This window comes from Anabas testudineus, chromosome 18 (genome assembly GCF_900324465.2).
Source record: "Anabas testudineus chromosome 18, fAnaTes1.2, whole genome shotgun sequence".
Lineage (NCBI taxonomy): Eukaryota > Metazoa > Chordata > Actinopteri > Anabantiformes > Anabantidae > Anabas > Anabas testudineus.
The window spans coordinates 10,042,289-10,055,151 of NC_046627.1; the positions used below are offsets into that span (position 1 = coordinate 10,042,289).

The 12,863-nt window shown below is 38.6% G+C and overlaps 2 protein-coding genes across 2 annotated transcripts in view; both read right to left on the reverse strand.

Moving 5' to 3' along the window:
• Positions 1-1,534: 1,534 nt before the first annotated feature.
• On the reverse strand, positions 1,535-3,289 carry LOC113168296 (high affinity immunoglobulin gamma Fc receptor I-like). The gene is made up of 4 exons (XM_033326511.1): positions 3,208-3,289; positions 2,607-2,864; positions 1,724-2,164; positions 1,535-1,609 (listed from the first exon to the last, which is right to left on the reverse strand). Exons 1-4 carry the CDS (start codon positions 3,287-3,289, stop codon positions 1,539-1,541), a joined length of 852 nt encoding a protein of 283 aa, XP_033182402.1. The 3' UTR covers positions 1,535-1,538.
• A 3,009-nt stretch (positions 3,290-6,298) lies between these two features.
• LOC113168496 (Fc receptor-like protein 5) overlaps positions 6,299-12,863 on the reverse strand; it is a 50,634-nt gene continuing 44,069 nt past the window's right edge. Inside the window, exons 6-10 of the mRNA XM_033326513.1 lie at positions 7,793-8,038; positions 7,522-7,722; positions 6,902-7,033; positions 6,707-6,789; positions 6,299-6,618 (exon numbers count right to left, since the gene is read on the reverse strand). Of these exons, the coding sequence (XP_033182404.1) occupies positions 6,574-6,618; positions 6,707-6,789; positions 6,902-7,033; positions 7,522-7,722; positions 7,793-8,038 (707 nt within the window). The 3' untranslated portion in view covers positions 6,299-6,573. The remainder of the gene's footprint in view (positions 6,619-6,706; positions 6,790-6,901; positions 7,034-7,521; positions 7,723-7,792; positions 8,039-12,863) is intronic.

Here is a 12,863-nt window from a genome sequence, read left to right on the forward strand (position 1 = left end):
AGATTAAAAACCTGAATTTTAAAGTAAAATCTGTTCTATAGGAAAGAGAAAAATAAGAAAAATAAACTGATTGGGACACAATTGATAAAGGGGCATGTGTCAAATTGATGGGGATTTGAATGGGTACTTAGACAGTTCTGCCTCCATACAAAACAACCTGTCAAAACAATTTTAAAATGTTTTTTAAATTCTTTTGGAACTTAGTCAAAACTATAAATATGATAATGTTTAAGTAAATTATTATTACTATCAAAAGTATATTCAGATGAATGCTAATGAACGCAAACAAAATTGGTTTCAGTGTCACATTTACATTAACCACACCATCTAAATACTTGCTTACTTCAAGACAACTGAAGGCAATCATTTTACACAGTTGTTATTCATTATATTCTGAATCTATGTACAGCATAATAAACTCATTTTGGTTTTAAGAATATAAGGGTAAATACTAGATGCTATAGTCAAGAAATTGCATTAAATACTTTGGCTTAAAGGTAAAGATACAAAAAGAAAAGCTATAAACAGAGTGTCTCTGGTCACATGTCTCTCTTCTCAATGACCTGGAAGACAGAAAGGGTTTACAGTAATTACAAAGATTGTAAATACTGGAAAGCGCCTTGGTGCATTGGACTGCAATAACATGTAACAATATGCTATACTATATACTAGTACATACTATGTTCATACCTTATGTTTCAAATAAATCAGTTAGACTCAGTACTATTCTTATTGTTACCTCATAAATTGTAGAATAGAAGGCATCTGGATTTGTTGTACATTGCTCAGTATCTGCTGAGGAAGTGTTCATGTTTGGAGTTACTGTGGAGCTGGATGTCTCTTGTTCTACATTGAAAACAAGCAAAAACAATCAGATTACTGGCATAGATTTTTTTTTTTTTTTTTATTATAATTCTTCTTATATAAACAGAATTTGAAAAACTATCTGTTCTGGTTTACCCATGCTGGGTGCAAATTTAGACATGTTTGCATGAACTATTAATAATTGAGACATTAAGACTTGGTGCACTGGGGCACCTTCAGTAAATCTTTTTAACTGTGGTTTTCTCGTGTGGCTTTGTTATCAATACTGTCACTACAGAACATTGTTATATATATAAAAAACAAACTGCTTAAGGTATAGTTGACATATGCAAGATTGACCTTTTGTGTTATTGTAACAGTTCAGAACATGTAACAGTCAAATCATCTCCATGACACTAAAGTGATATTGATTCAAACTACTGTTGAAAGCAGATACTTGCAAGGTGGTGAACATATATACTGTATATTGTAGACTATATGTAGGTTTATGTATCCAGTTAAAAGTTGCATGTAAAAGTCTGGTTCTATGTTTCCAGTGAAGTACCTCCATCACTCTTCTCTGGTGTGATGACAGAAAACATCGACCTTTGTGAATATACAACAGTGGTATGTTCAGACACTGATAGAAACACAGAAAAAAAAAATGTTACTGCACATTTAACCAGATAAGTTGATAATAACTTCCATAAAGACAACGATTCATCACTACAAACTTATTCACCTGTTTGACCTTCTTCTAGTTGTGAACTTGGTGTTGAAGCCTTTGAGGTAGCGAAGACCAACACTACAGCACAGCGAAGAAGATTTAAGCAAAAATCTTTGATTATCATTAAACAAGGTACTAACAGAAAAGTTACAGTGTATGTGCTCCAAGAATTAATATATATTTCTACTGTACCTCTGTGTTTTCCATAAAGAAATATTCCCATCAAAAGCAACAGCAGAGCCATCAGAAACAGGGTCAAATTGTTCCACGGGATGAGGAAACGGTGGGAATGATTGTGGGTAGGATTTGTTGCTTGATGAAGTGATGGAGAGACTGTAAAAGTATGAGCATCATGATATAATTCTGTGTAATTTTGTTTTAGGTCACCTCTCACCGCCAGCCAGCTCTCTGCTGATTCTCCAACTCCTATGATGTTGCACTTGTAGAGTCCTTCATCAGACTTCGACACATTGCGGATTGTCATATATCCATCATAGCCAGTTGCTATGTTGACACCATCTTTATAGAAGTCCGCTATGAGGACAGAGGAAGTCGTCTTGTTCCCGCAGTGAAGAGTCACGTTATCTTCCTCCATCACCTGAAGAGCAGGACTGTCCAGGATCACAGAACCATCTGACATAGAAGGGATTTAAATTTGATTTCATGCCACAACTTATTTTGTGCTCATGTGTAATCGACAAAGCAGACTAACATTAAGCTTTCCTGATCTCAGTGTGATCAAAAATATGTGTTTCCAGCAAATTTGACTGCCCTTTATATATTCTGCCAAGAGGAGAGGTCAAATTTTAAACCAGAAGCTTGTTGACACTTACAAAACACATCTGCAAAAGGTAAAACTTACTAATGGACTTTGACCCAAAAATTGAGTAGGTTATGTGTCATTTTGTGCTAATTTCAGAAAAAAATAAGCATAACTAATTAAAACTTGTGCACATAATTCAATTGACTCCTAATAAACATTTATATCATTTAAGAATAAGAAGTGTTTAAATTTCAAACCTATTGATACCCTTGTCCAGAGAAGACAGCTATGGTGCTTCTAATAAGTACTTACCAGTAATGTTGATGTTTAAAGAGTCGCTTGTTGTTCTTGCTCCTTTGGCTTCACACCAGTATTTTCCACTATCTGATGAAAAGACATGTGAAACCGAGCATGGACCTCCGGATTTCACAGTACCACATGTTTTCGTTACTCCCATGAGCTTCATCATCACTCTCCACCCAGTGAAATCATCAAATCCTTCACAATTGTAGGAGATGGATTCAAATTCAAAGAACTGGAGTCTGTTCGGGACTACACGTAGTACAGCCGCTTCTGAAAAAACGTAAAGTTATTTTTCATTATGATAAGATTATAGTTAGAAAAGAAACGCTTTTCCATCATTTACATTATTCAAGATTCAAGATTCAAAAAACTTTATTAATCCCAGAGGGAAATTGTTTTGCCTCATTACCATTGTTCTCAAAACAGACAGAAAGAAAGGGAACCACAACCAGGAAATATCCAACACCAACATAAATACACAAACATAAATACACAATAACATCAATACTGAAAAACTCAATATATATACAGAATATGTAAATAGATAAATGAAATTGGGTCAATATATTCACAGCAAGTATAGGACAGTTTCACTTTCCCCACCTCTTACAGAGGGGCGAGGAATTGTACAGATTGATTGCCACAGGTAGGTCTAGTGTAGTTGCTATGGAGAAGGTGTATGATGGCGTCATCCACTCCAATATGGGGTTGATAAGCAAACTGAAGGGGGTCAAGTGAGGGTTTAACCAGAGGTCGGAGGGACTCCAGGATCAGCCTCTCAAAAGCCTTCATGATGTGTGATGTCAGAGCCACTGGTCTGTACTCATTAAGGACTCTGGGACGTGGCGTCTTATTCACTGGAACCAGGCACGACTTTTTCCACCCTAGAGGAACTCTCTCCAGGTGCAGACTGAGGTTGAAGATGTGCTGGAGAACAACACATAGCTGAGGAGCACAGGCTTTCAGCACCCTTGGGCTGACTCCATCAGGACCTGCAGCCTTTGTGGGGTGAAGCCTGTTCAGCTCTCTTCTCACCTGCTCAGCTGAGATTGTTCGGGTGGTGGCAGAGTCGTGTGGGGGAGGGACTGAGGAGCAGTTAGTGAACTGAAGTGGGCTCTGTGGATCAGACTGGAATCGATTGAAAAAAAAAAAAAAAATTCAATTCATTGGCTCGGTCCACAGTCCCCACAGTCTCCTGGCTGCTGGAATTGTAGCCAGTGATGGTCCTCATACCCCTCCAAACATCCCTGGTGTTGTTCTGTTGAAGGCGTTGTTCCAGTTCTTTCCTGTAAACCTCCTTCCCCTCCCTGATCTTGACAGACAGCAGTCTCTGGACCCTCTTTGCTGCCTCCCTGTCTCCTGATCTGAATGCCTTCTTTTTGTCATTCAGGATGACTTTAATGTCCTTAGTGACCCAGGGCTTATTGTTTGGGAAGCAGCAAAGGGTTTTTGTGGGTATGTGGGTGTCCACACCGAAATTAATGTAGTCAGAGATGCAGTCTGTCAGTCCATCAATGTCCTCACCATGGGGTTCACAGAGAGTTTTCCAGTCTGTCTCTTCAAAGCATCCCTGCAGGGCAAGGTGTGCCCCCTCTGGCCACCTCTTTACAGTTTTAATGTGAAAGTCAGCTTCGCACAGTATAAGCATGAGGTGTCTGTATCATCTCATTAGTCTATCTGCCAAAAAGAAGCAGCACTTCATTCAATTTCTACAGAAATGTGTGTGCAAGTAAAAAACACAAAGGGTGAGAAGCAACATAGCATCATAGTTTGTGTATCCATGGAGTCAGTGGACAGAGTGATCACCTGATATACAAGTCAAGTCAAGTCAGATGTTGGTACCACCAGTGGAGAAGGGTACGCTCACTCTAGAGGTAGATTTTTGCTTCAGCCTACTATTGACACTTTGGACATGTATAAAAACACCTGTCTTCTCTGGATTGGATGTTTACTAAGTGTATTTGTACATAGAATTATATAGAAAACCCAACAATCCCAATTGAACATTGAGCAGGACCAGTAACTAGACTCTGGAGATATACAGCTCCAAGATCTAGGATACTTTCAGAGGAGTAGCCACAAAGTTAATGACAGGCAATTGTGGCATTTAAATGGATTTAGGAGAGAGGAGATGAGCTCAGTGTATCAGTACAGGTCCCTCCGCCCAGACTAACTAAGAGACAGTGATGGATCAGATGACTCTGAACTAACTATAAGCTTTATAAAAAAGTTTTAAGTCTAGTCTTAAATGTAGAGAGGGTGTCTGCCTCCCGAACCTAAACTGGGAGCTGGTTCCACAGGAGAGGGGCTTGGTAGCTAAAGGCTCTGTCTCCCATTCTATACTTGGAAATTAGGAACCACAAGTAAATCTGCAGCCTGAGAACGTAGAGGTCTGCTTGGAAGATATACAAATATATCTACGGACATACTGGAAAAGCCAGTTACTTCTGTGCCGGTCCCAAGCCCGGATAAATAGAGAGGGTTGCGTAAGGAAGGGCATTCGACGTAAAAATTGCCAAAATAACCATGCAAATCATCAATAAGACTTTCTGGTGGTGGACTTTGCTAAGAGGATGGAAATGGCTGTAGTCAACACTTACTTCCAGAAGAGAGAGGAACATAGAGTGACATAGAGAAGTGGAGGTAGGAGTACGCAGGTGGACTACATCCTATGTAGACGAGGTCATTTGAGAGAGGTTAGTGACTGCTAAGTGGTGGTAGGAAAGAGTGTAGCCAGACAGCACCGCATGGTGGTGTGTAGAGTGTGTAGAGAAGGCGTATGACAGGGTGCCGAGGGAGGAGCTGTGGTACTGTATGACGTTGTCGGGAGTGGCAGAGAAGTACGTCAGAGTAGTCCAGGACATGTATGAGAGAAGAATGACGGTGGTGAGATGTGCTGTAGGTCAGACAGAGGAGTTCAAGGTGGAGGTGGGACTACACCAAGGATCAGCTTTGTGTCCCCTCTTGTTTGCTATGCTGATGGACAGGCTGACAGATGAGGTCAGACAGGAATCTCCCTGGACAATGATGTTTGCGGATGACATTGTGATTTGCAGTGAGAGTAGAGAGCAGGTGGAGGAACAGCTGGAGAGGTGGAGGTTTGCTCTGGAAAGAAGAGGCATGATGATCTATATATTTTTTATTTATTTATATATATTTTTTAAATATAATGAAACTATTTCATTAATGGTGGGTAAAAATGGTACTCACTACCCTACTAAAGTAAGGTACTTTACTGTGCTATGGAATACAAGTATTTTCTTCTAACAACAATCTGATCCAACCTGTTGGTCTGGAGCTCCGAGGGGGAGTTTTTCTGCTCCACTGTTTGCCTAGTGCTTGCTCAAGTTGATCTTGTTGGGCTACATGTGTTTGTTGTCTCTCTTGTGAAGCCCTTTGTAAGATGTGTTTAGAAAAGTGCTCTATAAATAATTGTATTATTTTACTTTTTTATTTTATTATATTCAATGTCAAACACAATGCAAATACCATAACTTGTTAAATGCTATAATTACACATCTATCTGCTCACTCTATCTGCGTAGTACAGCAGAATCATAACACTGACCACAGCGAGTGCTCTATTCTAGTAAACAGCATGTTCCGACATGTGAACAGACAGAGCAGATAGAGCAAAGTCATTTAACCGTTACACCAAAATAAATGGTTCACTTAGACACAAATAGACACAGAAGCTGAGTGTTAAAGCTCTTGAACACAGCTGCCAATGTGAAGCACATATATTTTCAAATTGACAGTTTACTTCCACTGTTTTCGTTAAGGCATTTACAGTTACTAAGATCTTTATGTGACAGAAAGAGGCTATACATTTTAAAAACTGTGATGACTTGTATGAGTATTACAGTACGTTACAATATTAACCAATTAACCTCATATGTGTATTCTCTATCACATTCATTTAACAGCAGTGAGCATGGTTAAATACTTCCTGGTTGTTAACAAAACATAACTTTAAACTAAGGCTCCTCACTTGGGGAGGAGGTGTCTGAGCTCCCAGTGACCTGCAACACATAAACAACAACAGCTGTCAGTGTGTGGAATGAGTCTTTATCACGTGCCAGACTACAGAACGTTACTCTTACAACATACCAACAAACTTGTAGGTGACTCTTGTTTCTCGTGTGTTTGTGGAGAGGAAGTGGTCTCACTTGAAGGACAGGCTGCCATACCTGCTGAAGTTAAGGAAACATCAAACCAAAGCCAGTTAACACTGATGGCCACTGAAAACAGAGCTTCACATCTATTTTATATTTTAAATTGATAACGCTCTCACTATTTCTATACCTCTTGGTTCCCTGTAGTACCGCAGTCCCACCACCAGTCCAACAGTCATCAATAAAACTGTACCAAAAATCCTCAGCACAATGAAGGCGTAAAGGCTCCCATCACAGGAAGGATGATTGTCCTTATGTAAAGCTGGAAGAAGATATGTATAATGAGTAATTCCAGTGTGTAAGTTTTTATTTAAGTAATGCTACTAAATTAAAAAAAAAAAAAAAACATTAGTGGGACTCTGAGCTCCTCTCCTCTCTCCTTTCTCCTTTTAAATGCCACCATTGCATGTCATGAACTTCTCTCTCCCATAGTTTGCTCCTCTCTGTTCTCCTCTGCATCCCCGGCCTTATTCTTTCTATTAAAGTCGACTGATACTGCAAACTGTGTTTAAGGAAAGTTAAACATCTCAAGCAGTACTATAATTTTGAGCACATTCAAGACCTTATAGTCCCAGACCCAATCAAGTGCTGGTGGTTTCAATAACACAACCAATGCGATAGTTCACAACAATAGTAACAGACATGATCGTATCAACCTTTCTGCTGAACCTCATTATATATTTTTCTCACTTTTAATTATCACATCAGTGTCTGCGGAATCACACTCGATAGTTATTTTACCAGTCTCACCTCTGACATTAAGCCAGCTCTCTGCTGATTCTCCAGCTCCAGAGATGCTGCACGTGTAGAGACCTTCATCTGACTTGGAAACACTGGGGATGATCATCTCACCCACGGAATCACTGCTTACATCTAGGTCATCTTTAGTATCACCTGGGAGAGTGGGTGAGTTCTTCTTTCTGCATCTCAGAATCATTGCTTCTTCGCTGTCTGTTGGCAGGTGAATAAGTCTGACTGAGAGCTAGAGAAAATAATAGTTTGGATTACGGATGTGTCTCACCTGTGACTTTAAGCCAGCTTTCTGGTGATTCTCCGGCTCCAGAGATGCTGCACTTGTAGAGTCCTTCATGGGACCTGGAAACACTGTGGACGATCATCTCTCCTGTAGAGCTGCTCCCCATGAAAAGTCCATCTTTATAGAATTCAGCAGTGAGGTTTGAAGGAGCCTGTTTCTTTCTACAGCGCAGAGTCACATCATCGCCCTCCATCACAGGGAGAACAGGACTCTCCAGGATCACAGAACCAGCTGGATGAAAAAGAAAACTACATAATTTACTCGAAGCAAAGTCCTTCAATCTACCTACAGAAGAAGATACAACTTCATCAACTACAAATAAACATTTTTAAAATAAATATCTTTTCTAAACATACCAGTTACTGTGACGTTGACCGTGCTGCTTCTTGTGTCTCCACTAGCTTGACACCAGTATTCTCCACTGTCTGCTATAAATGCATTTTTAATGGTGCAGGGTCCTGTCGACATCTCCCAGCTAGACGAACATATTGTTTCAAATCCCTTGAGCCTTCTCTTGACTCTCCAACCCGTCAGTTCACCATGTCCCTCACAGCTAAAGACAATGGAATCATATTCAAAGAACTGTAGCCTGTTTGGAACAACCCGAAGAAAAACTGGAACACAGAGAGTCACATAGATTATTAAATACTTAAATGGATGCCTCATTAGTCTTTTAATATATGTAGCACTAAAACTCAGTTTGACCTGAAACTGAGCGATAATATACGGTATATAAGATTGTACCATGACTCACTGGTTTTCTGCGGAGAACTGAGGAGAACGTGCAGAAAAAGCACCAACAAGACTGGAAAGGCAAAGGAGGACAGATATATCATAACAGTTTGATAGAATATTAACAAGTGCATTTGTAATAGCTTGTTTTATTCAATATGCTTTTCAACTGAGTTTTGTTTCACTACACTGAACCAAATGATGCAAGTAAACGAGAGGTTTCTACTGACGGAGAAAAAGATCTGGTCACTGATCACTGTTTTCACACCTTTAACTTCCATTTTATGCAGTAAACTTTACAGAAGTTGAGTACTCACACAGTCTGGAGAAGGAAGCTGTGACCTCCATGTTGTGTTGCTGCTGAGTGTCTGAGCATTGGACTAAAATACAGACACTTTAAAAGAGCTAAGAGCTTCCTCTTCCTGGAGACAGTGGTTTCAGCTGCTGTGACTTTATCTATCAGATATAAAACCCCAAAATACCATCTAACTACAGTATGTGATGTTATAAACATTTACAGGGATTCATTAACCAAATGGCATTGCAACAATTCAACGTTGTTAAGTTAATGTTGTATAATTTAACCAGATTGACATGTTTTATTTTTTATAGTGATGCCATTATTATCATGAACCTACGCATGGGTTATAAAGTTGTTCACAATTGTTGGATATTTGTTTTACATGCACTGTATTAGAAAACCATGCAGTTATTCACTCTAGTGCTCATGAGCAAGCAATAGAAGTCACACTGCCCTCTTTAGTAAGTCAGTCATCCATCACTCCACCTGAAGACAAAGGGCTCAGAGGTTCATGTTGATGTCTCCCACAGAAAATAACATAATGTAACCAACCAACTTCATCTTCCAACACTGAGTCTAGACAAACATCTAGACATCACACATCTGTGGGGAAGTAATGATCATAACAAGTATAGTGGTATTTTAGATCAGTTCCCTTTTTCATTTGTCTGTCCACATGTCGTCCTCTTAAAAACCCAATTTGTCACAGCTTTCCTCTTGTTTTAACTGCAGTGTTACACATGAAACATTGAAACCGTTTTTTCTTTCATGCCTCCTTAGAAAACATCGCCTCAAACAAGCTTTAAAAAAACCTGGTTTCACTCGTTTACTGAGACAGATAAATCATAAATGGTAAATGTTCTGCACTTACTTAGCTGGTAATCAAAGCACTTCACACTGCGTCTCATTCACCCATTCACGCGCACATTCACACACCAATGGCAGAGCTGCTATGCAGCTGACCTGAATCACCGGGGGCAACTAGGGGTTCAGTATTTTGCCCAAGGACACTTAGGCATGTGTCATGGCAGCCGGGAATCAAACCACCAATCCAGCAATGTGCAGTCAACTGCTCTACCTATTGAGCCACAGCCATCCCCAAATCTTTTGATCTGTACTTTGACATTAAACTGAGAGATTTGCTTTCTATTCTACTGTTTGATATCACTTAAGAGCCTCTTTCATTAGCAATAAGATAACATGCAGATACCAATCCAGTGAAACTTGACATTTAAGAAAGTTTTGTGAACTTCAATGCAGATGATTTATTTGTTTGTCAATCTGATCCAGTTGTTTCAGTTACTATTCTTCTAAAAAATGTCAAGTCATTTAATAAACTATCAGGTTAGAAATTAAGGGGAACAAAACTGAATTTATTCCTCTTAGGAAGCATCTCTCTCCCTTTTTTTCTGTATCTCTACCATAAAGAGTTGTTTCTACCCATTTAAGTTATGTTGGACTTTAGACTTTCACAAATTGAAAGCTAACATTAGTATCTGGAGTTTTCTACCCTTTCAACATTTTTCTCTATCAATATTATAAAAATTGACACGGCACCAAGATACTTTTATCTTTGCCAGAATCTTTCTACACACCTGCTGGACAATACTCTCTCTTATTGACAGTTGGGCCTGTGGTGGTTTGCCCACACTCAGTAAAAACTGAATCTCTGATAGCTTGAAATCTCCCTCCCATTGCTACTTCTTTCTAGGACACAATCTTTTTAATAATGAATATTTATCCATAGCAACTGATTATTGATCCTAAACCGAGTATGAAGGAATTCAGTATCTAAACATCCAGAGATGTGGATTGACAGAGTATAATAGTTATATTGTACTGTGAGCATTATGAGGTTCAGGAGATTATTCTAGGGGAGATAACGTGCACATGATGGCAGCAGGAGAGTGAAAGATGTGATCTTGAGGGAGACAGGTAATTTAGTTTTAGTACGATCAGCGACAATGAACTCTGGGCAAAAAGCAATTTTCAATTAGTACAGTTCAGAAGCACAACGTGAAAAGTCTGAACAAAAAAAATCCAAATTCTAAAATTAATTAATTTTAAATATTTTATTAAAATTAATTAATTAAGTCTTTATCAGACAGGCTGAGGGATTCAAATCCACTTAACCTTCCTCTCGTGTTAGGGTCGGTACCGACCCATTTTCAGTTTTAAAAGCATAAAAGTACCAAAAAAATTTTGTTTATTGCTTCAAGGCTTTTTGACTTTGTCAGTAACCTTTAACTCAACAAAATAAAAAAATAAAATAAAATCTAACCAAATTATAAAATCTTCCTATTGAAATTATAGCGTTTGTGTTGTTAGGGTCGGTTTTGACCCGGTACTAAAATTTAAGATTTTAAATCAATAAAAGAGTCAAAACTAATAACTTATAAGTTCAATTTCAGCCCAAACACTAACAGCCAGCTCTTCTTCCAATCATGTGCTGTGTTTACCTGCACAAAAACAAACAAACAAATCTGAAGATATTTTTTTTCAGCCAACAATGTCACTTCAGATGTTCTAAATGATATCAAGAGCCATCAGATTTGAAAACAGAGATACTACAGCAAGGTGTGATCTTGCAGGTGAAGATTAGGGCTTCACTTTGCCTGTACAGACACTACCACTGTTGAAGTATGATACTTATGTCTACTCTTCGCAAAGATGTAGCTGTATCAGCAAGAAGTGACAAAAAAAACGGCAATTATTCTTGACTATAACAAAAACAAAGGAGGAATGGATAACCTGGACAAGCTGACTGCCACCTATACTTGCCAGTGCAGGATTAGGAGATGGCCAACAGTTGTGTTTTACAACCTCCCTGACGTGTCTGCATATAATGCATTTGTATTGTGGACCCACATCCACCAAAGGTGGAATGCAACAAAAAAAAAACGAGGGGAGAATGTTTCTTGAGGAGCTGGGAATCTCCCTTGTCAAGCCGCACACTGCGCGAAGGGAAAGGGTCCCCCATGATAGATGCTGCAGCCTAGGTCAGATAGCACTATGTCCACCACATCAGTACCACAAAAAGCACCTTCATCGTCATCCTCAGCTAGCCATGCATCAACACAAACCAGACCAGCTAGAGATACAATTCCACTCAGGCCACTTGATTCTAAAAGAAAAAGGTGTCAGATCTGCCCAAATAGTAAGGACAAAAAGACAAATGTGCTGTATATCAACTGCAAGAAATATCTTTGCAAAGAACACACTAAGAGTGACACCTTTTGCCACACATGCATCTAAACACAGAGACTAGATTTGTCTGTTTGTTTTTTGTTTGTTTGCTTGCAAATCTATAGTTTTTGTTCTGACTTGTTCTGCTTTTCATTTGTATTTATATTTAAGTTTTGTAACTGATAGAAAAAATTCATTTTTTCTCCTTTTCTTGAAGCTAATGTCTACGGGTCGAAACTGACCCCAACACCATAAGTGCTACGTTTGGTAATAATATTAATAAATAAATTAATTAAACAAAATTAAATTTAAAAATAATTAAAGAGATGTGTTGTAATGTCCCCCAATGATAGTAAAGTAACAAAACAACCTTTTATTTATTAATGTGATTTTTTTTAGCTACATTTTACCATTTTTCAAAAATCAAAATTTAGGAGTATACTGAAAAAAAAGGCAAAAAAGCCCAGACCAAAAACATTGAAACTAATAATTTCATGGATGAGGAAGCCTAACAATATAACCAAGAGATCCAAAAATGTTTGAATGATAAATAATGTTTTTTGTGTATTTTATAGCTGATTTAAGATGCGGGTCAAAACCGACCCGTTAACATAAGGCATGGTAACAGAAAGCTAACATAAGAGGAAGGTTAAGCAAAAGGTTTATCCAAGAAAGAGGCCTGAGATCCAAAGTCATGATAATTAGTATCAAAATATAGTAATGAGCAATCCTCCTCGTAAACTGGTGACACATTCACAGTCCAACTCTGCCCTCTGCTGTAAATCAGCCTCATTTCACACACACATTTATTTTCCTCTCTGACAAATTATATATAAT

What these genes read in the sequence shown, in the direction of transcription:
- LOC113168296 (XM_033326511.1), bottom strand. Translation starts at nt 3,289, where the DNA reads ATGACGCCATCATACACCTTCTCCATAGCAACTACACTAGACCTACCT. An exon ending in GTACAATTCCTCGCCCCTCT is followed by an intron (nt 2,865 to 3,207) that starts GTAAGAGGTGGG and finishes TTTTTTCAGAAG; the next exon opens with CGGCTGTACTACGTGTAGTC. An exon ending in TCTTTATGGAAAACACAGAG is followed by an intron (nt 1,610 to 1,723) that starts GTACAGTAGAAA and finishes GCTGTGCTGTAG; the next exon opens with TGTTGGTCTTCGCTACCTCA.